Here is a 25,758-nt window from a genome sequence, read left to right on the forward strand (position 1 = left end):
GTTAATTACAAATGAAGGTACATACACAGAGGACAACAAAGAGATTAGTGAAATTTTAAGAAGCCAGTATGAGGCTATGTTTAGCACACCAATAAACAACATGAAAGTTGATGACCCAGACAGCTTCTTTATGAATGACATTCAAGCTGCAGATAATATAACGGATATTACCACAAACTCGGAAGACTTTGAAAGAGAAATTGACAATATGCCTATGCACTCAGCTCCTGGGCCTGACAATTCAATATTCATAAAGAAATGTAAAGTACCAGTAGCGAGAGCACTAAGCGTAATATGGAGAAAGAGCCTGGTTACAGGGGAGATACCAGCAGCACTTAAGTCTGCAGATATAGCTCCATTGCACAAGGAGGGGAGTAAAGCCTTGGCAAAAAATTATAGGCCAGTTGCACTAACATCACACATAATAAAAGTGTTTGAAAGAGTGATAAGGAATCAAATTTCTAGTTTTATGGAAACAATGACTTGCACAATCCAGGACAACATGGATTTCGAGCGGGAAGATCCTGTCTGTCACAGTTACTCAACCACTATGACAAAATCACAGAAGCCCTAGAAGAAAAGCAAAATGCAGATGTGGTATACACAGACTTTACAAAGGCGTTCGACAAATGTGACCATGGGGTGATAACTCACAAAAGGAGGTCAATGGGAATAACTGGAAAAGTAGGACGCTGGATACTCAATTTCCTGTCGAACAGAACACAAAGAGTAACAGTCAATCAGATAAAATCGAGTCCAAGCGATGTTAAAAGCTCTGTACCTCAAGGTACAGTCCTTGCACCGCTACTGTTCCTAATTCTCATATCTGATACTGTATAGACAAAAATACACGTCACAGCTTCGTGTCGTCCTTTGCAGATGACACAAAAATCAGCATGAAAATTACCTCTGCTGAAGACATTGAAAAACTACAAGCAGATGTCAACAAAGTTTTCGATTGGGCAGCAGAAAATAACATGATGTTTACATGTTAACAGTGATAAATTTCACTCAGGTACTCAGGTACGGCAAAAATGAGGATCTGAAACATAATACAGGATACAAAACACAATCGAATCTGCCCATAGTAGAAAAACAGCATGTCAAGGATTTGGGAATAATGATGTCCGACGATCTAACGTTTAGGGAGCATAACCAAGCAAATATCGCGTCAGCCAGAAAAATGATCGGATGGATTACGAGAACTTTCAAATCCAGGGATCCCATCACAATGGTTATACTCTTCAAGTCAGTTGTGTTGTCTCGTCTCGAGTACTGCTCAGTACTCGCTTTCCCCTTCAGAGCAGGAGAGATTGCTGAAATAGAGGGAATACAGAGAACATATAAGAACATAAGAACATAAGAATGAAGGTAACTGCAGAAGGCCTATTGGCCCATACGAGGCAGCTCCTATTTAGATCCACCCAATCTCATTCAAGCACATGTCTAACCTACGCTTGAAACAATCAAGGGATCCTACTTCTGTTGTTACGCGGTATTTGGCTCTACAAGTTAACAACCTTGTTACTGAACCAGTATTTACCCAGATCTTTCCCAAATCAAAACTTATTAAATTTATACACATTGTTTCATGTTCTGTCTTGTGTTGATACTTTTAATATCCCCCATTGTTATGTCTATTCATCCACTTGTACACTTCTATCATGTCACCCCTAATTCTTCACCTGTATAGAGAATGTAATTTAAGCTTTGTCAATCTTTCTTCATATGCCTTGTTTCTAATTTGTGGGATTAACTTTGCCATCCTACGCTGAATGCGTTCTAGTGAATTTATATCCATTTAATATTATGGCGACCAAAACTGAACTGCATAATCTAAATGAGGCCTAACCAGAGCAAGATATTATCATCATTAACAAGACATTATCATTATTTTCACACACTTTTGTTGCATTAACATCCATGAATCTTCTCAAAAACTGTATCGACTGCAGCATGAACAACTGATAAAGAATGTTCCTATTATATCAATTTATAATTATGCAGTATAATAGTTAGTTATATAGAGAAATCCAGAATAAGTAATGATTTCCCATTTTCGAGTTACTGTACTAATAAAGCACTCCCCTCTCGACTCTAAATAACAAGCCTATTAATTGCTGCAAATTAATTTACATTTCCTACCTTTTATTACCATCATTACTATCTACTAAAGCTGCCAATTTAAATGCAAAGCTGTAGTTCCTGGCATACGGCACGCATAGATGAGATAAAACACCTAAATTATTGGGATCGTCTCAAATCTCTCCAAATGTACTCTCTAGAAAGGAGACGTGAGAGATACCAAATAATATACACATGGAAAATACTGGAGGGCCAGGTCCCTAATCTGCACAGTAAAATAACAACATACTGGAGTGAACGATATGGAAGAAAATGCAAGATTGAACCAGTGAAGAGCAGAGGTGCCATAGGCACAATCAGAGAGCACTGTATAAACATCAGAGGTCCGCGGCTGTTCAACATCCTCCCAGCGACTATAAGAAATATTGCCGGAACAACCGTGGACATCTTCAAGAGGAAACTGGACGGTTTTCTAAGAGACGTTCCGGATCAGCCGGGCTGTGGTGGGTACGTGGCCCTGCGGGCCGCTCCAAGCAACAGCCTGGTGGACCAGACTCTCACAAGTCGAGCCTAGCCTCGGGCCGGGCTTGGGGAGTAGAACAACTCCCAGAACCCCATTAACCAGGTATCAACCAGGTATCCCACTCATATACATGTCCAACCCATACTTGAAACAATAGAAGGACCCCACCTCCACTATGTTACGCGGTAATTGCTTTGATTAGCAAACACAGCCTTGAGAGTGGCATACTGTACTTCCGAATGGATGAATTGAGAAAAACAAGCTTTGAAATAGGGAACCAAGGAAACAGGATCTAGAGATGCCAAACCAAAGCCTTAGAAAAAGAATAGTTGACCGAAGGGGACAGTAAAACGACGAGAGGAAAGTAAAGTGAAAGCATGATCCAAAAGCCATGCAGGCTCAGGCCCTGCATGAACAGGCCAGAGGTGAAACAAGGCACGAGACAGCCTGCAAAATGGTCCCCAGGTAGCGTTTATGCCGAACACATACTACAGTGGCTCCACCAGCTCTATACAATACGATATAACAGTATTTGGTATGTGATGCCGATCAAGAAAAAGCCAAGAATGTATTCGTTAATCGAGGCGCCTCTGTATATGTTTTAATACATCATCGGTTATGATGCGAGAGAACAACAAATGAATGGTGAGCATCTCATAACCTAAATACTGAATTAAAATATTGAATCTAACAGAGCATGTCATAAAAATCATTGCTCAAATTGAACTAGTGTTTTGGCCCAATATACAATGTCGTGTGTTGAAAGGTAACTGATTTATGATGTGTTACGAACCCGGATCCAGCATCCGAGCACGGAGCAGTAACAACCACGCCATCTGTGGGTCAGCTCCCGAAACCCCCGCCAAACGGACGACGACACCTGGTGAGGACAAGGTGTACCAGCCACAAGGGCCAGTTTCCAGTCCTGTGCAGCTCACAACACAGCTGCTCCTGACCTCTGGTGAGGTGGTGCTCCGACGACAGCGCCATCTATGGACTGGATACGTCAGGTGTTTGTGCCCGAGCCTGTAAGTGAGGTGTTTTAGTGTCCCTGTTATTGATGACGTGTCTGCTTACAGAGTCGACCTGGGACTGCTGTGATGGGAGTTGAGTCAGTCTACCCGAGGCAGCCAGTCTCCATACCTTGAACGTTGCTGCAGCTGTTGTGAAGTCGTCCCCTGGAAGAACACTGTGGTGTGTTAGCCTGCCAGTGGAGTGGCAGTAAGAGGATTTACCCGGGACCGACTGTTGGAGACGATCATCCACTGGGGTATTGAAGACAGGAGAGTGATTTGTGGTGTCACACGAGGCTCCTGTCTAGGGCGTTCCCCTTTTATCATTCGTGGAGTGGCCGCACCAGCCTTGTTGGCTCAGAACCTGCCAGCAGACCAGCTGGACGTATGGTTGACGGCCTCCGCGGCGGTGCCCCCAGTGGACCTGTGTTTTGGCTGACCTGTGGCCCGGGTAGGCTCGGCATTCTCAGAGGACACGTTGTGAGGCCACGAAGAAAGCACCGCGGACTCAGCACCTAGCTTCTGGATCCAGAGTCTTCAGCAGAAGACTATATTGTGCATAATCCCCTTGTATAGTGTTAATACCCCTCCCCCTGTGCACTTTTTGATTTTATATATTTAATTGGTGATGGTGATAAGTATAATATTAAGTTCTTAGCTTTCTTTCCCTACTCCCTTTAAGTTACTTGCGTCACGGATCTCATCCCTTGATAGCCACTACTGGCTTGGGAACGAATATATATATCTTCCTCTAACAACATCAGAGTAAGGACCCCGTTGCGTCCCGAGAGGGCCGTAACATGATGTAGCAGTAGTGACTGCTTAGTCCGACACCTGCGAGACGCCATAACCACATGTCGACAGGAGATCTCGAGCCCATGTGACTGGCACTCGTCCAGGTCAACTATGCTTATTGTTCACCTAAGTTGAAATTTAATTTTAGTAGAAATATTCAGTTGATTAATTTACTCCAAGGGGTATATATTTAATTTTTCTAATTAACCATTTAAAAAATATGAAATACTGTACTGTACATATATCAACTAAGAAGTTAATTCCTGTCTAGTTGAATGTATGAATATAACCCGCCAAAGTTGTGATGAGTTTATTTAGCAAGTGGACTGTACAGTATAACATAATTTTCTCCCATTAATAAAATCCTCAACCTTGGGGGGTGGGGGGTATATTCATATATTATTCAAGTAAAATAAATAAATAATTAAAATAAAATTCCACTGGTAAATTTCCCACACTCATAATCAGGGAACAAATCTGCATACAGAGAAAGGTGATTCCACTCTAACAGATAGAGGTCCACCTCTGGGCACCTGTACATCTTGCAAAGCCAAAGGAAGCAGGTGACATCAACGGTCCAGTCTGAGGAGATAGAAAGTAACCTGGACAGACCATCTGCGAGAACGTTGGACACTCCTTAAATGTGACCAGCATGGAGTGCCAAGCCCTGAGAACCCAGCAGAAGAATCAGTCGAAGCATCCAACTCCAGAGGTCAAGGGACCGAAACAACCCTTCCCCCTCCCCCCCCAACCAGGGAACAGTCCAAATGGAGCCTGTGAGCCCGATGAATGGGAAGAGATCAATAACCTTAGCCGGCTAGGTGAGAGCTGGTCACAAAGCTCCTACCTAGATCCAAGGCATCCATGAAGACGTTAAGTGAGGGCAGAGGAAGGCATCAAAGAACTGAACCCCAAAAAGTCGACCAGTGATGCAGCAGCTGATGAAGGGCCCATACCCAACGATTTTGGCAGCAAGAAAAGGGGCTGAACCATAGATACCAGAAAACCGCCAAAGTTATACTTTGTCCAGAGGAAAAAGAACGCAGGTGAAGTTTAGTCTCCCACACAACCGTTCGAGCAACCGTTGAGTCACCTGGGGCAGCTGCAACACTAATAGACGGTGGCACTGCATCCAATTCAAAGCTGCGGAAATAGGTAAAGCAAAGTTGACCAAAAGTCTGACACGAGGCCCAGCCAAGTTCATACCTGGGATGGAAGGAACTGGGACTTCTGCCACTTCACCAGGAACCCAAATCTGGCCACCTAGGAAAGAACCAGATCCCTGACTAGCAGACGAGCAAACCGACTGGGAGCCCACACTAGCCAATCGTCACTAAATTTAGTTGTCTATGGGATTGGTTCCTCCTCTTCATGATCATCATCTGCATAATTAGGTAATGATCTTGAATATTGCCAGAAATGCTGTGCATGTTAGTGGCTTTAGGCATAGTATATGCTAGCTCTATCTAGAAATTCAGCATTCTGCTTGTAACTATATATATATATGTGTGTACATTTACCTAAATAAACTATTATATTATTTTTATTTTGTCTTGGAGAGCCTTGACAGCATAATCCTTGTGGTTTTGTGTGTGTGCTTGAGAGTATGCATTTGTAATATTGTGTTAACACATGGGCATTGGGCGCATGTGGCTGAAAAATAAACTTTGTATTTTGTGCCTTTTTTTTTATATCTAAGGTACTGTATATAATATTTTCTGGGGGGAGCCCCGTCGGCTCCCCGGAGCTTTACCAGGCTAATATGCTAATGTCAGACTTTGGCATCAGTCATGTGTATGGAGTTCTAGGGCCTACCGGGGACCACGGCCAGAACCTGACCCCCCCTCAGAGAGGCAAGGGGAGCAATGGCCTACAGAAACCCCCGTGTGGTTGGAAGCATTCTATGTCTGCCATCGACCGGGTCAAGCATCCAGAAAGGTAAGCATTCCAAAACAAACCCCTATTCTTGTTAAAATTGCTACCAAAAGCGGAACTAGTGGATAGAACTCCTCAACAGAAAGCAAGCAAACTAGTATGACATCACACGTCACAGCGCCACTGTCTGCGCAGCTTCCCCCTCCCCGGGAGGGGGAAGGGGGAGCCCCAGACCTCTCACGCCGGCTATCCACCCATCAGTTCTTCGGCTGATGCTATAGGCACCGGTTGTGTGCTCCGGCTCCGATAGTTGTTTCAGCACTGTACCTAGAGTGTGGTGTCTGTCTTCTAGGTGGTGGGTGAGCCGGGAGCGAGTCTCCAGTACTCGGGCTGCATGCGCCTAGGGTTCCGTTCCCTAGGTGCCCTGTACGTACTACCCTTGGGGCTTGGGGCTATCTTCCACAAGTTCCTTGGGTTCTGCCCCTGCTAAGCCGTTTACTGCTTAGTTTTCGGCCGTTCTGTGTGTGCTCGGGTGTTCTGTCTCCCTTGTTCGCCTTAGGGTAAGGGGCAGTTTTGCACTGGTGGGGCGCAGGGTACTGTGCAGCTTGTTTCCACCAATCATGGCGGCCGGCTCTGTTCTGCTTGGGTACGCTGTCCTCTTGCGGGGTTTTCTTTTTATTTTTGTTTATCTACCTGGTAGGGAGTCTGCCTTCGTTCTTGCCCCTTGTGTTCTGAGTATTGTTCCGTTGGTTCCCCCTGCTAGGTCCCCGTGAGTGTACACGTCCCGGGGGTTCAGCTCTTAGATAGTTGTTTGGTAGCTTTGGGCGCCAGTTAGCAGTACCCTGCCTGCGATTACCTGAGCGCAAGTCCTCTTATAGTAAACGCTCGGGACCCTGGGAAACCCCTAGGGGCGCGCGGGTCCAATGGATGTGACCCCGGGCCCCCCCCTCGCTTTCGGCGAGTTTGAGGGTTGCTCTCACCCCTTGTCTCAGGGTGACTCTCTGTTTTGCCTCCGTCTGCTGCCTGTGGGGTCGGTGACACCTTTGACTCCGAGTCCTGCGAGTTTTGTTGCTCGTTGTGGCTCGGTTACCCAGTTGTGCTGACTAAGCGGGTGCGGGCAGCAGGGGCATTGCACTTTGAGCATTAGTGGTGGCAACGCTCTCGTTTGTTTGCTCCCCGGGAGCCCCGGGGCTGCCCCGTTTTGGTTCGTGTTGGGACTTGGGGGTGTTGGCTGCTTCGGTTCCTTCCACGCCCCTTGTCTTTTCCCCTGGATCCCCCCTTCCTGCCTACATCCGGTTCCTTACCGTTTCTGGGTTCGGGGCGGGGTTCGATGGTTTCGAGACTCGGGCAGTCTCGAGGAATTCCCCTTCCGGGTAGTGACGGGCATTTGAGCCTGTTCCTTCAGCCGTGTTGTAAGAGTCTGCCAGTGGGCTCCCTTCCTTAGAATTTTTGCGGCTGCCCCAGTTTTCTGGTACGGCCGGGGTTTTTGGGGGACGGCTCGGCCCCAGGGCCTGTCGTGTGGGTTCTCGGGGCTGTCTGGGGGGGGCCTTGGTCCCGTTGGACCCCGCGGGTTTTTTTCTCCCTCTCTAGGCGGGGCTTGTGGTTACGCGGAGTGGGGTTTTTCCGCCCCCCTCGCCGTACGTGTTGTTGGGGGTTGGCCCCTCCTTGGGCTCGGTTCCTTGTTCTTTGAGTCGGTTGGTTCAGTCCTGTAGGTGGATGCTCCCCTCTTTGTGGGGATGGTTCTTCATCCTGTTCCCCCGTTCTTGGGGTTCTATGTGACTTTTGGTCTCGGGTGTAATTACCTAAGTGTAATTACCTAAGTGTAGTTACAGGATGAGAGCTACGCTCGTGGTGTCCCGTCTTCCCAGCACTCTTTGTCATATAACGCTTTGAAACTACTGACGGTCTTGGCCTCCACCACCTTCTCACTTAACTTGTTCCAACCGTCTACCACTCTATTTGCGAAGGTGAATTTTCTTATGTTTCTTCGGCATCTGTGTTTAGCTAGTTTAAATCTATGACCTCTTGTTCTTGAAGTGCCAGGTCTCAGGAAATCTTCCCTGTCGATTTTATCAATTCCTGTTACTATTTTGTATGTAGTGATCATATCACCTCTTTTTCTTCTGTCTTCTAGTTTTGGCATGTTTAATGCTTCCAACCTCTCCTCGTAGCTCTTGCCCTTCAGTTCTGGGAGCCACTTCGTAGCATGTCTTTGCACCTTTTCCAGTTTGTTGATGTGCTTTTTAAGATATGGGCACCACACAACAACTGCATATTCTAGCTTTGGCCTAACAAAAGTCATGAACAATTTCTTTAGTATATCGCCATCCATGTATTTAAATGCAATTCTGAAGTTAGAAAGCATCGCATAGGCTCCTTGCACAATATTCTTTATGTGGTCCTCAGGTGATAGTTTTCTATCTAGAACCACCCCTAGATCTCATTCTTTATCAGAATTTTTTAAAGATTTCTCACATAATATATAGGTTGTATGGGGTCTATGTTCTCCTATTCCACATTCCATAACATGACATTTATTAACATTAAATTCCATTTGCCAGGTGGTGCTCCATATACTTATTTTGTCCAGGTCTTCTTGAAGGGCATGACAATCATCTAAATTTCTTATCCTTCCTATTATCTTAGCATCATCAGCAAACATGTTCACATAATTCTGTATACCAACTGGTAGATCATTTATGTACACAATAAACATCACTGGTGCAAGAACTGAACCCTGTGGTACTCCACTTGTGACATTTCTCCATTCCGATACATTGCCTCTGATTACTGCCCTCATTTTTCTATCAGTCAGAAAATTTTTCATCCATGATAGAAGCTTACCTGTCACCCCTCCAATATTTTCCAGTTTCCAGAACAACCTCTTATGTGGAACTCTGTTGAAAGCCTTTTTTAGGTTCAGATAGATGCAGTCAACCCAACCATCTCTTTCCTGTAATATCTCTGTGGCTCGATCATAGAAACTGAGTAAATTTGATACACAGGATCTTCCAGATCGAAAACCATACTGTCTGTCTGATATTATATCATTTCTCTCCAGGTGTTCTACTCATTTAGTTTTGATTAGCTTTTCCAATACTTTCACTATTACACTTGTCAATGATACAGGTCTATAATTGAGGGGGTCTTCCCTGCTGCCACTTTTGTAGATTGGAACTATGTTAGCCTGTTTCCACACGTCTGCTACGATTCCTGTACACAGGGATGCCTGAAACATCAGGTGAAGTGGAATGCTGAGCTCAGATGCACATTCTCTCAGAACGCATGGTGAAACGCCATCTGGGCCAGCTGCTTTGTTCTTCCCGAGCTCCTTTAGCATATTTTCCACTTCGTCTCTATACACCTCTATCCGCTCTATGTTGTTCTCTGGAATTCTTATTGTGTCTGGTTCTCTGATGATTTCATTTTGTACAAACACACTTTGGAACTTTTCATTTAACCCTTACACTGCTCAGGGGTCCTTGGGACATTTACACCCCTGTGCGCAAGAAAAAAAAAATTCAAAAATTTTTTTTTGTCTTCTAAACATGTTAATTTGTGTCCCCTGAGCACGGAAAAAATAAAAAAAAAATCGTAGGTGACATATTTTGGGCGCAATTGACCGAGGAAGTCTGGCATAAAGTGGGCGTTGACAGAGCGGTCGTCAGACCCGGTCAGCGTCACCCGCGTTGACAGATGGGAGTTGCCACAAAGATATTATTACCTAATTGTTTCAATGTCTCCGATTGATTTTTTCTTAGTTTTTTTTGCAGTAATATTATTCAATAGTGTGTATTGTAATATATTTATATAATCAAAGTGGTTAATAATTGCTATACTCAAAAGTATGATGTGCATATTAGTGATTCAATTATTATGTTTATAAAACAATTAACACTTTCGCGCTCTCGGCGAAGGTCACTCAGCCAACCGTATGTGCGCGCGGCGTTTTTATCGCTTAAGCGTAAAAACAAAAATGTGTATACTCTTTTTACTTTTCTGACCTTAGTTTTCATGTTACGTATTTCATTTTGATACCAACGTGTTCGCAATAAAATTCTCTAGAAGAACATCAGTAAAAAAAGTCACGAAAGCGATAGAGATACCAGCATGAAATAAATAACTACGAAGATGAGTCGCCGTGAGCGCTCAACAGCAACAAAATGTTTTTACTCTTGGGATTATTATCACCTCTACAATTGTCCTACAGCCTTAATTTTGGTATCAATGGACTCCCAATAAAATTCCCAACACGGTGATATGAATATAATCGTAGAATAATGGTCCCGGCCCACCCGCAAGAGTGTGGGAAGTGGGCGCACTGTTACCCGGTAACGGTGACCGGACGACACACGCGCGAAACGTTGCTTTGAAAGTTTATACTTATTTCACTGTTCTGATATTATTATTGTATGTATGTCATTCATTTTTGTGGCAATGTTTTCGCAATAGAATGTTCTATGAGCTAAATTATACTACACAAACTTGGACCAAATAGGTGTACTTACCAAGGGAAGGCTGGTTGTGGAACAGTAAGTTGAGCATTTGTTCTTCACTCCACCTTCTTCAGGTTCTTCATTCCTGAAGTTGCTCAACAGATGGTTTGTAGGTGGAGTGAAGCTGTTGCGAGTGGTTACTTCTTCACCACCCAATACACCTGTTTCCGGTGGTAATTGGTGTAGCAGGGAACAACACAGAGTGCAACACCACAGGTCTTGCATCCATAGTTCGTGTCCTTCCTTTTACCGGACCGTGCGCATGCATGACACTTGAGACGTTTGGGCAGTCTGTAAATTTCATGTTTCAGTTTGTAGTTCATGCGATTTTCTGAATCAACAATAGGGCGGCCAGGTCCTCTCGCTGGAGGTGTAACAGGAGTTGCAGGAGAGTCAGATTCATCTGACAAAACAGTTTCATCAACTGGCAGTGTGGCAGACATGTCGGGTTCAGATTCGTTGTCTGCTTCATCTTGAGTTGGTGTAGTGAACAAAGGCCGCCTCACACCAGATGGTCCGGGAGTTGGCATGGCGTCAGCATTGGCAGGAGCTGTGTCATCATTTATGTCTGGAGCGTGCGCAAGTGTTGAGATGATGATGTTGTTTTAGGCCACTCCTCTGTGTCCCAGTGCAATAGGGCCCAGATTGCCACTTCGTGGAACTGTAGCAATGTTAGCTTTTTTCGATCAGTTGTGTTGTATTTGTACAAAACATAGGCATTATGCAATGCCATTTGCAGGAAATAAAAGGTAATCTTTTTGGTCCACTTGTGAGTTTTCCTGGTAAAATGGTAATATTTAACCATTTGATCGAAGTGGTCCACACCTTTCATGAACTTATTGTACTCGCAAATTGCAGTCGGTTTGTTCACTGTTACCTGTTGTATTCCACTTGTTCCGTCTCTGTTGCGAATTCGCTTCCTTCGCTGAACTCGCTGAGTGTCTGCATTGTGGATGTTGGTAATGATTGAAACCACTCGCTTGTCTTTCCACAGGAGAATGAAGGTATTATCTTTGCGGCGGTATACTGTGGTATCCAGTGGAAGTTTACCCTTGGCTAGAGCTTGCAATACCTTTGGGGCGCCACGTAGCATTCTAATTGTGCCACATGTGTACACCCCAAGTTCTCTCAATGTTTCTGTCAGGGTAACCGAGTTGTAGTAATTATCCATGTACAAATGGTAACCCTGGTTCACTAAAGGCTGCATCAACCCCGTTACTGTATCCACTATCGTCTTACCAATACCTGAGTATACGTCAAAGTCATATATGTACCCAGAGACAGATTCAGCAAGCATATAAAGTTTCACACCATACTTGTCTGGTTTGTTTGGATTGTACACTTTGAAGGATAGTCGGCCTCGCCATGCCATTGTACCCTCATCCAAACACAACTCTTTCTTGGGGATGTAAACTTGAGCAAACCTCTCTTTCAAGTAATCCATCACTGGTCTCACTTTTATCAACTTATCACGATTGTTCACGGGCACTGCATTGGTATTGAATGTGTGGAAAAACTGGTTTATATGCTGGAATCGTCTGGACGGCATGAACAAGCTGAAGAAACGAGCATGCCATGGCTTTGCTGTTTGCCAATACATCCTCATAGTTGGGAGCCTAATTATGCCCATCAATATGAACAGTCCTAGGAATCGCGCCATTTCACTCACCTTCACTGGGGTCCAAATATCTGATACATTTTCATTGGCCATCCGGAATAACTGCGAGGCGTACAAATTTGTTTCAACGGTAAAGAACTCAAGGAGGGCACGCGTGATGAACAATTGAATATAAGCCAGTGCACTAGTAGGCTTGGGAATTTTCAGTCCAGGATTTCCAGTAAAATCATCAACAACTGGAGAAGTATTGCTACGACTCCAGCCCTCGCCAGCCCCAGCCTGCCGAGTACGCCTTTCAGCAGGCTCGAATGAATCCTCATCACTTTCCTCATCACTTATACTTTCAGAATCACTTGGCGCAATTTGTCGTGTGTTCCTACGACGAGTAACATGTCTGGTAGCTACTTTTCTAGGTAGCCTAGATGCACCACGTGTGCGCCGAGATGGAGGAGGAGGAGGGGGTCGCGGTGCCTCCTCTTCCTCGGTGAGGGCCTCAGTCTCCTCATCACTCGTTGCCGTATCATTCCCTCTAGCTCTAGGTACACTATAATCGTTGTGGGTTCCAAAATCTTCCTCCAATACCTTTACATCACCTTCAGCTTCTGATAAATCCTCCACAAGGCCTGGAATTTTCGTTGGTGTGAGCTTCACTCCGCTCCACTTCTTAAAAATTTGGGTTATTTTGTCCACTCTCGATGACTCTCGTGCACTACGCTTCCTTAGGCGTAGAAGTGCTTGGGCCTTGACCTTGATCCATTTTTGATGAAGTAATTGGGTATAATCCACACGGAAACAGGTAAAAATGCTCGAGTTTTGCGGGCGAGGGGAGCGTGATCGACTCACGACACGTGACACGAAAACAATGGGCCCGTCACGTGACCGGGTAGGCCGACGCGCCAGGCGGCCTAGTGGTGAGAAAGAGAACTTCATGGCGCGTCGTTTGAAACAAACCCCAATGAAATCGGATTAAAATTGAATTTTATACAAATATTTTAAAAGAAGACATAACTTTATGTCCACTATGCGTTTACGTTAGACGAAACCGGTCGCGCCGGCGCGTCCAGATAGCGCGAAAGTGTTAACAAATAGTTTTGCTGCTATTACACTCTATACACAGGTTATATATAAGTATTGGCATGTTTTGGTCACCATAACAAACCACTAAGTTGGTATTGAGAGTCGAAAAACAACGAGGAGTTACCGCCACACACCAGCCAGCCACTCGCTGCCACTCCCTCAACACACGCACTAAACTGTCTCCCCAACAATACCATTTGTGGTGTTATTACACTATATACAGACGTTATATATAAGTATGTATATATTTTGTTCACCACAACTGTACAGCTAAGCTGATATAGTTAGTTCAGGCACTAAGAGTCGTCGCTATACACAGATGGCGGCTGGCAGCTCCCTCACTCTTTCAAGGTCACACGCACTAAACTTTCTCCCCCAACAATACCTTTTGCAGTGTTATTACCCTATATACACATCTACATGTTTTATGCACCGTAACTGTACACCTAAGCTTGTAGTGCGCCCAAAGAGCATAGTGGCCACCCTCTAAACAGCTAGACAAATCGTGCAGACGACGTCGTCACCGTCACCCATATGGCTCCTCCCAGCATAATCCTTTTGCTGTTATTACACTAATACACACATTATATATAAGTATCTACATTTGTGTTCACCATAGAGAACCACTGACCTGGTATGGTGAATGCAAACAATAACAGCTAGCCACACAGTCAGTAAACGATGCTGTCTCCCTCCATCTCTCAGCATCATTCCTCCCACAGCGCTGATTATTACAACAATCCTGCTATTATCACAACCCTGGTTATTTATATCACAGTCATTGGTCATCTGTAATATTGTCATCGCTAAATAATAACAATTATATATTTATTTTGACATTTTTCGGCGATGATGTGGTCACAAGCTGAACATCAATGCTGTTCTCTCATGCTGCATGCGCCGGCCTTGGTTGCTCCAACAGTACTGTGCCTCTCACACCTGAGAATATTGCCCACGATTTTTTTTAAAATGGCATCTGTTTACAAGAGCCGTGAGGAAGCTACTGTGAACCCCGTGTAGCCGCGGGCCATTTGAATCAGGCCTGGCACCCTATGGCATATATATACGCCATGCGCACCATGGGACACGTTACTCAGGGCGTATATATACGCCATGCGCAGTTTAAGGGTTAATGTTTCACACATTTCCTTTTCATTTTCCGTGAATCTGTTTCCTATTTTCAACCTCTGGATATTATCCTTTACCTGCAATTTGTTGTTTATGAATTTGTAGAATAGGCCCGGTTCTGTTTTACATTTATCTCCTATCCCTTTTTCAAAATTTCTTTCTGCCTCTCTCCTTACTGCTGTATAGTTGTTTCTCGCATCTTTGTATCGCTGGTATGTTTGGGGGTTTGGCCTCTTCCTATACTGATTCCATTTTTGTGTCTTTTGGTCTTTTGCCCTCTGACAATTTCTCTCGAACCAATCCTGTTTTCTGGCCCTGCATCTCTGTTTTGGTATGAATGTTTGTGTGCCTTCCTCGTATAGTTTTAAAAATTTGGCATACATTTCATTTACTTCCCTGCCTAGCAACAATTCTGTCCAATTACACTCATTAAAAAAATTTCGAACTTCCCCATAGTTGCCTCTCCTTAAATCGAGTTTATCAACTGTTTCAATGTCCCCATTTTCTTCTAGATGATATCTTAAAGCATATTTAATGTCTAACAGGACGTGATCACTCTTTCCCAAGGGAGGAAGGTACTGGATGTCAAAAATCTCTTCTTCTTTCCTGGTGAATACTAGATCCAGTACTGACGGTACATCTCCTTCCCTCATTCTTGTGGCTTGCTTTATGTGTTGATACAAGAATGTCTCCAGAATGAGGTTCACAAATCTGCATGTCCAAAAGTCCTCCGTTCTTGCTTCATAGGCCTCCCAGTCTATTGCTCTAAAGTTGAAGTCCCCTAGTATCAACAGTCGTGATTTATCTTTATCTGCTTGTACAATAATATCTCTCATGACCATTATGAGGCCCTCTCGTTTGTCATCCAGTTCTTCCTTTGTCCATGTGTTGCTTGCTGGTGGGCTGTAGGTATTTACAATTATCAGCTTATCATCCTGATTACAGACCTGCAATGCCATTATGTCAATATCTCGAGGGTTTTCAAATATTAACTCTTTTACCTTCCGGTGTTTTTTCACCAGTACAGCCACTCATCCTCCCTTCCTAGTTTTCCTGTCACGTCTCCAAACTGAGTAGCCTCTTGGGAATATGACTTCATTTATTATATTTCCTTCAAGTTTCGTCTCTGATAATGCAACAATATCTGGGACCCTAAGCTGGATTATATCTTGCAACTCCAAAGTTTTTGACCTCACTCCATCTATGTTGGTATATACAATTTTCAGGAACATGTTCCCTTTTCCTTTGCTCTTTACTCCCCCTTCCACTACTGATCTTGTTGCTTTGTTTTTATGTACCATTTCACAAGCTTTCCAGTCCCTGTCACTTTGTAAAAAAAAAAGAATTTCTGTCTTCTTCATTTCTATCCCCATTTAGACGTTTTGCCTCAATTAGGTTCATTTTCAGCTTTTCTCTGTCTTCCTTAGAGAGGTCTTGTCTTATTGACCAAAATTTGCCAACCTCATCACTCTGCAGTTTCCTGGCATTTCTTAGCACTTCCATCATGTTTTTCACTCCATTAAACGTCACCCTTAAGGGGCGGTTCTTTTCTTTCTCATATTTTCCTATTCTTCTAAAATCACTGACATTTTCCTTTAAGCCTTCTCCTAAACCTACTATTTTCTCTATGATTTTCATCTCTTCTGCCGCTCGGTCCACCCTAGATGAAATTTCCTTCTCTATACATCCAAAAATGATTATGGACTTAGTTCTATCTGCAGTGTTTTGTACCAGTTTACTGTTGGTAACCAGTTCTTTCCTAATTGCTTGCCTAATTTCTGCTTCTTGTTGGTCATATCTGGTTTTGACTTCCGAACACACTTCTTTGATAGTCTCTTTCTCTTTTACAACTTCAGCATATGTCGCTTTTATTTCTTCTTTATACTTTTCTAGTTCTTTATTCACCTCCTCAATGTGAGTTGTCAGTGAAGTTTCCAGTTGGAGATCCTTACCTAACTCTATGTTAGCCCTTAGGCTTGCTTGGAGTTGTTCACCATATGAGTCTATTTTCTTGTTTATTTCTTCAAAGTCACCACACTTCACTTTCCATGCCTCATTTTCTTTCACTAGTTCCTTGATTTGCTCCTCCTGATTTGTTACCTTGTCTGTTAATGCAGTAATAATCTTACCTTGTTGAAGTATACTCCCTTTTAGAGTGCAAAGCTCACTCCAAAGAGCTCCATTGTCCTGTTCCAATTTAAGCACTTTTTCTTCATACTTCTTTTGCATATCCTCAATTATCTCTAACCTGCCAAGAACACCTCCTTTCCTTATATCTTGTGTTGAGAATCCTTTGAAACCATCATCTGTTGGTGTGTCTACATTCTCAGTGGGGGTGGTGGCGGCGGCCATCTTTGTTTTTGTTCTAGACCAAAACAAACTTTTCCACTCGGCTATTTTCACTCACTTTTACTTGTTTATTGTATTTTATTTGCTTTTACTCTTCCCTGAACCTTTATGTAACCTGGGACACCACTGTAGCCCTCAACCTGTGCCCAATACTTAGGTAATTCGATGACTGTGCCTTTGTGTGCCTTCGGGATTGGTGTTTGCTTCTGTGTTCTCGAGGGGTTCGGGAAGGTTTTCGCTACTTCCCGTATTATCGGAACGTCTGTCGGCTCCTAGTCCGGGTCGCTGTATTGGGCTACTTATAACCCAGTTGGGCTACTCGTGGCCCGGTTGGGTTCCCTTTGGGCTACTAGTCTTCACTTATTTGGCCGATTTTGTTGTCGCTGCTTCCTCTTTTGGCTCCTTTTCCGTGTGATGGGTTGTTTTTTCTACTTCGCGGTTCCCTAGGGTTGCGTTCTGTTTGGCTACTTTTCTTGTGCAGTAGTCCTGGTTGGCGCCTTCCCGCAGAGCGGGTTGTGCGGTTCGGCCTTTGTTTTGGTCTGGGCGGTGTGTTTCAGTGCTGGTGTTTTGCGCCCTTTTTTTCTTGGGTGCTTCTCTTCTCGCCCTTCTCCTTTCTCCGGTATGTGCCCCTTCGCTCCAGAGGTGTCCAGGATTCAAGCTGTGGGGAGGAAGCCGAGGTTTTCCCTGTGTCATGGGTGTGGGCCTCCTCCTTTGCCTCTACCCTGCTCTCCTGCGTGTCCGGCTCTGGCTTCTTCACCTGGCAGTGCTCCCAGGATCTTCTGGGCACTGTTAGGTCGTGTCACGTTCATGCCTCCGTTCGACAGGTGAGTTTCTGTGGTCTGGCGTCTTTCGGCCGGGCGCTGGATGCGAAGATGATTATATACCTGTCTTTATTTAGGTATATTTATATGAGACCGTTAGCACACCGGTGACTGTCCCTTTTCAACCCTTCCAGTTCCACTCATGTGCATGTCCAACCCATGCTAGAATCATTCAGGGGACCCACCTCTTTCGTGTTATGAGGTAATTACCTAAGTGTAGTTACAGGATGAGAGATACGCTCGTGGTGTCCTGTCTTCCCAGCACTCTTTGTCATATAACGCTTTGAAACTACTGACGGTCTTGGCCTCCACCACCTTCTCACCTAACTTGTTCCAACCGTCTACCACTCTGTTTGCGAAAGTGAATTTTCTTATACAGGCATACCTCAGTTTAAGAGTTTAATTCGTTCCTGGAGACGCCTCGTATTCCGAAGCTAATTTCCCCATAAGAAATAATGGGAAATGAATTAATCCATTCCTGACTACTCCAAAAACCCCACATCAAACTAAATTTTTATACCTAATTCATCTAAATAAACCTACAAAACTATGTTCAAGTTATTACTTACCTTGCTGTTGAATGCTGTAGACGTATGGAAGATGGTAAGGAGGGAGGAGGAGGAGAATAGTTACTGTTTGGAAGGGGAGTCCCCTTCCATTATCACATCAGGCAGTGAGGACCTTTCTGGTGTGCTCTCCCTGGGACGTTTCATCTGAGTGCCACTAGGTCCTGGTTGAGGCTCACTGCTCGATTTCCTCACCACAAATCTGTCCATGGAAGCTTGCTTTTCCCTTCTTTGCAAGCTGTCTCTGTAGTAAGGCATCACATTGTCATTGAAAAGATTAAGGCAACGGCCTACTACAGCTTTCTCTGGGTGAGTCTTTTCAACAATTGTTTGAATCTCTTCCCACATCTGACACACCTTAATTACTGCAGAAGGGACATTCGCTACTGCCTCATCCTCCTCCACTGTAGAATCATCCACTGCGTTGTCTTGCTGTTCCTGTTGAAGGGCTTGGAGTTCTTCGGTGGTCAGTTCTTCGTTGTGTTCTTCCACCAACTCCTCCACATCATCACCATCCAATTCCAAGCCCATTTGCTGGCCTAGACTAACAATTTCCTCAACAATAGGCGCATCATTTAGAGGCTCAAACCCCTCAAAGTCTAGTTCTCTCACACATTCAGGCCACAATTTTCTCCAGCCAGAGATCAGGGTTCTTTGAGTCACTTCTTGCCAGGCTTTGTCAATGAGTTTTAAAGCACTACAAATGTTAAAATGGTGTTTCCAGAACTCTTTGAGGGTGAGGTTTGTGGCTTCAGTCACTTCAAAACATTTCCGGAAAAGTGCCCTTTCATAAAGTTTCTTAAAATTCGCTATGGTTTTCTGGTCTATAGGCTGAATTAGAGGAGTGGTGTTAGGAGGAAGGAATTTAACTGTGAGGAATTTATTGTATCTGGGCAACAAATCATCTTCCAAGCCTGGAGGATGAGCAGGAGCATTGTCGAGGAGAAGCACGACTTTGAGTGGCAAATGTTTCTCCTGCAGATATTTTTCTTTGGCAGGGCACAGCACTTCATTCACCCACTCCGAAAAAATAAGCCTAGTCACCCATGCTTTTTTATTAGCCTTCCACATTACACACAAATGGGTTTTCTGCACTTTATACTGTTTGAAAACCCTTGGATTTTCAGAATGATACACTAGCAAGGGTTTAATTTTCAAATTTTCAATTCGGCATCTGTGTTTAGCTAGTTTAAATCTATGACCTCTTGTTCTTAAAGTTCCAGGTCTCAGGAAATCTTCCCTATCGATTTTATCAATTCCTGTTACTATTTTGTATGTAGTGATCATATCACCTCTTTTTCTTCTGTCTTCTAGTTTTGGCATATTTAATGCCTCTAACCTCTCCTCGTAGCTCTTGCCCTTCAGTTCTGGGAGCCACTTAGTAGCATGTCTTTGCACCTTTTCCAGTTTGTTGATGTGCTGCTTAAGATATGGGCACCACACAACTGCTGCATATTCTAGATTTGGCCTAACAAAAGTCGTGAACAATTTCTTTAGTATATCGCCATCCATGTATTTAAAAGCAATTCTGAAGTTAGAAAGCGTGGCATAGGCTCCTCGCACAATATTCTTTATGTGGTCCTCAGGTGATAGTTTTCTATCTAGAACCACCCCTAGATCTCTTTCTTTATCAGAATTCTTTAAAGATTTCTCACATAATATATAGGTTGTGTGGGGTCTATGTTCTCCTATTCCACATTCCATAACATGGCATTTATTAACATTAAATTCCATTTGCCAAGTGGTGCTCCAGATACTTATTTTGTCCAGGTCATCTTGAAGGGCATGACAATCATCTAAGTTTCTTATCCTTCCTATTATCTTAGCATCATCAGCAAACATGTTCATATAATTCTGTATACCAACTGGTAGATCATTTATGTAGACAATAAACATCACTGGTGCAAGAACTGAACCCTGTGGTACTCCACTTGTGACATTTCTCCAGTCCGATACCTTTCCTCTGATTACTGCCCTCATTTTTCTATCAGAAAATTTTTCATCCATGTTAGAAGCTTACCTGTCACCCCTCCAATATTTTCAGTTTCCAGAACAACCTCTTATGTGGAACTCTGTCGAAAGCCCTTTTTTAGGTCCAGATAGATGCAGTCAACCCAACCATCTCTTTCCTGTAATATCTCTGTTGCTCGATCATAGAAACTGAGTAAATTCGATACACAGGATCTTCCAGATTGAAAACCATACTATGGCCTGCTTTATGTGTTGATACAAGAATGTCTCCAGAATGAGGTTTACAAATCTGCATGTCCAAAAGTCCTCCGTTCTTGCTTCATAGGTCTCCCGGTCTATTGCTTTAAAGTTGAAGTCCCCCAGTATCAACAGTCGTGATTTATCCTTATCTGCTTGTACAATAATATCTCTCATGACCATTATGAGGCCCTCTCGTTTGTCATCCAGTTCTTCCTTTGTCCAACCTTTGTTTGTTCTTCCTTTGCTTGCTGGTGGCTTGTAGGCATTTAAAATTATCAGCTTATCCTGATTCCAGATCTGCAATGCCATTATGTCAATATCTCGAGGGTTTTCAAGTATTAACTGTCTTACCTTCAGGTGTTTTTTCACCACCACAGCCACTCCTCCTCCCTTCCTAGTTTACCTGTCACTTCTCCAAACTGAGTAGCCTCCTGGGAATATGACTTCATTTATTATATTTCCTTCAAGTTTCGTCTCTGCTAATGCGACAATATCTGGGACCCTAAGCTTGATTATGTCTTGCAACTCCAAAGTTTTTGACCTCACTCCATCTATGGTATATACAATTTTCAGGAACATGTTCCCTTTTCCTTTGCTCTTTATTCCCCCTTCCACTACTGATCTTGTTGCTTTGTTTTTATGTACCATTTCACAAGCTTTCCAGTCCCTGTCACTTTGTAGAAAAAAGAATTTCTGTCTTCTTCATTTCTATCTCCATTTAGACGTTTTGCCTCAATTAGGTTCATTTTCAGCTTTTCTCTGTCTTCCTTGGAGAGGTCTTGTCTTATTGATCAAAGTTTGCCAATCTCATCACTCTGCAATTTCCTGACATTTCTAAGCACTTCCATCATGTTTTTCACTCCATTAAACGTCACCCTTAAGGGGTGTGGGTTGTGGTGCTGGTTATGTACTCTCCTGGTAGGGCTTCCCTGGTTGTGCTTGCAGAGTTTGAGCTCTGGCTCTTGAGTCCCGCCTATATGGAAGAACATGCGGGATAATACCAGTGGAGTGCAGTGGTGCCATAGGAACAATCGGGGAACACTGTATAAACATCAGAGGTCAGAGGTCTGTGGTTGTTAAACGTCCTACCTGTGAGCATACGCCATGTTGCCGGTACATCCGTGGACTTCCAAGGAACACTAGCCTGGTTTCGTATAGAGGTTCCGACCCATCCTAGCTGTGGTGGGTATGTGGGCCTGTGGGCCACTCCAAGCAGCAGCCTGGTGGACCAACCTCTCACGAGTCAAGCCTAGCCTCGGGCCGGGCTTGGGGAGAAAATGATCTCCCAGTACCCCATCCAGCAGGTATCAAGCAGGTATCTCCGCCATCGGTCGCCTGATGTGGAGGTTCCTGGGTCTGCTGGGTTCTGTCGTGTCTCCGTTGGCCCTGTCTGGGGTCTGCCTGCTGGGTTCTGTCGTGTCTCCGTTGGCCCTGTCTGGGGTCTGCCTGCACCGTTCTCTGCCTTTGCAGAGGCAAATTGCTACTTACATGTTGCGTGTTGCGGTGATGCATGTTGCTGCTACTGCACGTGTGCATTGGTAACGTGTTTCGCGGTGGCGTGTCCTTGTTCCTGTGTCCAGTTGTGGTGTGGCACTTTGCTGCTGTTTTGTGCCTAGGGATTGCGTATGGGGGTTTGCTTGTTATTTTTCGTGGTCTTCGGGTCCCTGGCTTGGTCCTTCCATATGCGTGGGGTTCTGTCCCCACCTGATTGTCCACCCCTGGTTGTTTCCTGGGGTTTGAGCTTTGGCTCTTTCGTCCTGCCTCTCCCCAGTCGCTTCCCTGGCACCTCCTTTGGTCGGTTTTGCCTGCACTTGCTGATGTAGGGGGGGGGGGGGAGTCGGTTCTCTACCGCTTCCCTTCCTTGTGTGTTCCCTTTGTTTCCTCCTCTGCCGCAGGGGTATTCTTCGTGCGTTCCTTGACTTCTTGGGTGTTCTTTCAGCCTGTGTCCTATGGTGCGCTTATATGTCTTGGTCTGTTTTCATTGCTCGTACCCCTTGGTTCGGGTACTGTTCTGGTGGCAACCCTTGCGCCTTCTTCGGTTTTCCTGGCTTGCCCAGCTGGTTGGCTTTTCAGGGTCTTGCGATGTCTCGCATCGGACCTGTCAGTTTCTGATCTTCTGGCGGGCTTGCTTGCTTTGGGGAGCTTACTGTTCAGCAGACGTTCCATCTCCTTCGTGCCGCCTGGGCTTTGGTGGTCACGCCCGAGATCTTCTCGCGGCTCCGCCTTTTCCTGGGCTCGGAGGAGCCTTGTCAAGGCTGATTCCGTTCTGCCTCGCGTGTCTTCCCTCCGGTGGTCTGGTTGCTTCGTTGTAGGTGTCCCACCTGCATACTTCTTCTTGGCGGCAGTATGGGGTATTTTGGCGGTCCTTCCTTTTCCTCCTGTCCCTTCTTAGGTGGCTGCAGTTGTTAACGTCGGCCTGGTTTTTCTGGTGGGGGTTGGGGGCCGTCGTCTTGCCACATACTGTCGCCTCTTTTCGTGCGGCGCTGGCGGAGCCGCTTCGGCTTGCTTTCGGTCTTGGTGTTGATTCTGCACCGTTAGTAAGCTGTCTCGTGCATTGTTTCACCTCCGGCCTGTTCATGCACCGCTTGCACCGTCCTGGTCTCTGGTCAGCGTGCTGTCTTCTCTTCGATTGGTGGTGCCCCTTCGGTTCCGGTTTGTTTTTCGTCGGCTCTTTTTTTCCTGTTGGCATTTGCCTCTGGGGGTCGGGTCGCTGGGCTTCTTGCTCCTCCGCAGGGGTTTTTCTGCTCCTTCGGTTTTGGTGTTTTTGGTTGTTCAGTGGTAGCAGTCTCCATCTTTTCTGGCACGGGATGGGGCTGCTGCATTCTGGAGGAGTCCTTGGATTGTTGGTGCTTGGTTGGTCGGGCCGGGGGTGTGTCGTGTTTTGTGTTCAGTGGCAGCCCTCTGCTGTTAATTGCGTGCCGCGGCCTCTATGTCCGGGGCGCGCTTTGAGTTGATCCGGTTCCGTTCTGCCCTGTTCGCGGGTGACAGTGTCCTGGGTTGTCAGCCGTGTTATTGCGGCTAGCCTGTCTGTGTTCTTTCCCCATGCCCGTGGTGTTCGTGGCTTCGCTGCTCTTGCTGCCGTCCGGGCGATGTGTCCTTGCTGTCATTCGGGCACGGATCTTTTGGTGTTCGTACTGGGGCCTTGCTGCTCTTTGTCTCGTGTTGTTCTCGGGCCCTTTCAGGGCTGTGTCGCCTTGGGTTGGTGTTTGCTGCCGGTTGTCTCGCTTCCGTTGAGAGGTGCGTGGTGTCCGTCTCCCGGTTCCGTCCCTTTGACCTTCCTCTGGGTAGTTAGCTCCGGAGAGCCGAGGGGGCTGCCCCCAGAAAACCAGCGTTGAATGTAATGGAACGCCATTTTCTGGTTGAGACCCGGAGGCTCCCTGGCAACCCTCCCTCCCTCCCTCCCTCCGGTCAGCGTTTTTTTGCGTGTTTTGACATCCAGCTTCAGAACTGATGGGTGGATAGCCGGCGTGAGAGGTCTGGGGGCTCCTCCCCCTTCCCCCTCCCGGGGAGGGGGGAGTTGCGCAGACAGCGGCGCAGTGACGTATGATATCATACTACTGTAGTTTGCTATTTTTCTGTTGGGGAGTTCTATCCACTAGTTCGGCTTTTGGTAGCAATTTTAACCAGAATAGGGGTTTGCTCTGGAATGCTTACCTTTCTGGATGCTTGACCCGGTCGATTGCAGACATAGAATGCTTCCAACCACACGGGGGTTTCTATAGGTCATTGCTCCCCTTGCCTCTCTGAGGGGGGGCCAGGTTCTGGCCGTGGTCCCCGGTAGGCCCTAGAACTCCATACACATGACTGATGCCAAAGTCTGACATTAGCATATCAGCCTGGTAAAGCTCCGGGGAGCTTCCGGGGTCTCACCCAGAAAATGGCGTTTCATTACATTCAACGCTGGTTTTTTCAGGGTGGGGATATGGTGTTGTCCGAGTTGCTACATGTGTTAGAGTCTGCAGCTCTTCTTCCGCATCACATCACTTCATTCATGACTGCGTTGCATCAGGTAGAAATAGTTTTCTCTTTAATGTTTAAGATCCAAATTTTTTTCATTATTGTATCAATTGATCTCTTGGTTTCCAGAATTTTCAGTTAAACTGATTCTATATGCAAAAGTAATATTATATGATAACAATACATATACAGTATTACCAGTACCCCATTTTCCACTTCATGGGTTGTGGTGGCAGTCTGGTAACATCCAAGTGGGTTAGGGCTAGAGTTGTTCACCAATGGCACATATTGTTTGCCTCAATATAATTATATTTTATTTCATTCTTTCAAACAGTGGTTTATTTAGTTTCATACGACTTTATGGTCAGTTTTCCTCAATTCTCTGATCCCAAGTTTCCCTTATTTCTTTGAGTGAATTAGATTCTGGTCCTGGTTCCTGGATGGGTAATGTTGGTCTCTGAGTTGTGTCATAATCCTTATGCTTATTGGTACCAGTGTGTCACTAGCATAATCATAGAGCTACAGAGAGCCTACCAGAAAAAGGCATTTCATTACATTAATCCACTCCTCATTCTTTAATATAATGTCTCATAATAAAATGCTAACTTCTTATGGGGAAAAAAATAATTAGTAAAAAGCCATGTAATATGTGCCAATATAAATTTTCTTACGTGATAAAAGCATTACATTTAATATTGGTACATATGACCTGATGTGTAGAGGTATCTTGGTGGCTAACTCCAGGCAACACTGAATTTATTTGTGTATTATTATAAGTTAATAAATATATTTTATTGCTTTTTATTGCAGATGTATTGCAGTGGAATTGACAGTCTGCTTAATCTTTTTGATTCTGTGGAAAAGTTTGCAGTCCAAGACCAAACACGTACAGAAACATTTCCTTGTCTCTGGACTAGTGTAGTTGGTAAGTTGCTTATATTTTGGACTAGATTTATTATACTGCATTTTGCATGCCACAAACAAAATACTCCATTAAAAAAATCCTTTAGATAAGGTTTTTTGTAAATACTGTAGGATGTTGGTGATAATAAAATTATAGTTTACTAGCAATGGTATTCAGCATTTCCCAATTGAAGAATGGTGGCCAACATTTTTTTGGGCCCCGTGAATCACCATAGACCCCCAAAATTTTTAGTTAAATCTTATTAGTCACCATACGTCCTTATCGTTACTATACTTAATATACACAACTCACTATACCTACATTGAGGATACCGTAGTGT

General features: G+C 44.7%; 2 protein-coding genes across 4 annotated transcripts in view; one reads left to right on the forward strand and one right to left on the reverse strand.

The window, feature by feature from the left end:
• Positions 1 to 25,758, forward strand: part of ida (anaphase promoting complex subunit 5 ida) — a 149,585-nt gene that overhangs the window by 33,181 nt on the left and 90,646 nt on the right. For 2 of the 3 annotated variants that reach the window (XM_045767699.2, XM_045767700.2), the window contains exons 4-5: positions 24,471 to 24,566; positions 25,325 to 25,439. In XM_045767699.2, coding sequence (XP_045623655.1) covers positions 24,471 to 24,566; positions 25,325 to 25,439 — 211 coding nt within the window. The remainder of the gene's footprint in view (positions 1 to 24,470; positions 24,567 to 25,324; positions 25,440 to 25,758) is intronic. The other variant, XM_045767701.2, reaches the window with a different exon arrangement.
• On the reverse strand, positions 1,280 to 20,866 carry LOC138356506 (piggyBac transposable element-derived protein 4-like). The gene is made up of 3 exons (XM_069312656.1): positions 20,717 to 20,866; positions 11,714 to 13,152; positions 1,280 to 1,316 (listed from the first exon to the last, which is right to left on the reverse strand). Exons 1-3 carry the CDS (start codon positions 20,864 to 20,866, stop codon positions 1,280 to 1,282), a joined length of 1,626 nt encoding a protein of 541 aa, XP_069168757.1.

Source organism: Procambarus clarkii, chromosome 72 (assembly GCF_040958095.1).
Source record: "Procambarus clarkii isolate CNS0578487 chromosome 72, FALCON_Pclarkii_2.0, whole genome shotgun sequence".
Taxonomy (NCBI): domain Eukaryota; kingdom Metazoa; phylum Arthropoda; class Malacostraca; order Decapoda; family Cambaridae; genus Procambarus; species Procambarus clarkii.

Bases quoted from the DNA above. Each gene is read 5' to 3' on its own strand.
- LOC138356506 (XM_069312656.1), bottom strand. From the start codon at position 20,866: ATGGCATTGCAGATCTGGAATCAGGATAAGCTGATAATTTTAAATGCC. The intron at 13,153-20,716 runs GTACAAGCAGAT...AAATGGATCAAG, and splicing joins TGGTCATGAGAGATATTATT to GTCAAGGCCCAAGCACTTCT. The intron at 1,317-11,713 runs GCGAAGGAAGCG...CCTCTATTTCAG, and splicing joins GCAGACACTCAGCGAGTTCA to CAATCTCTCCTGCTCTGAAG.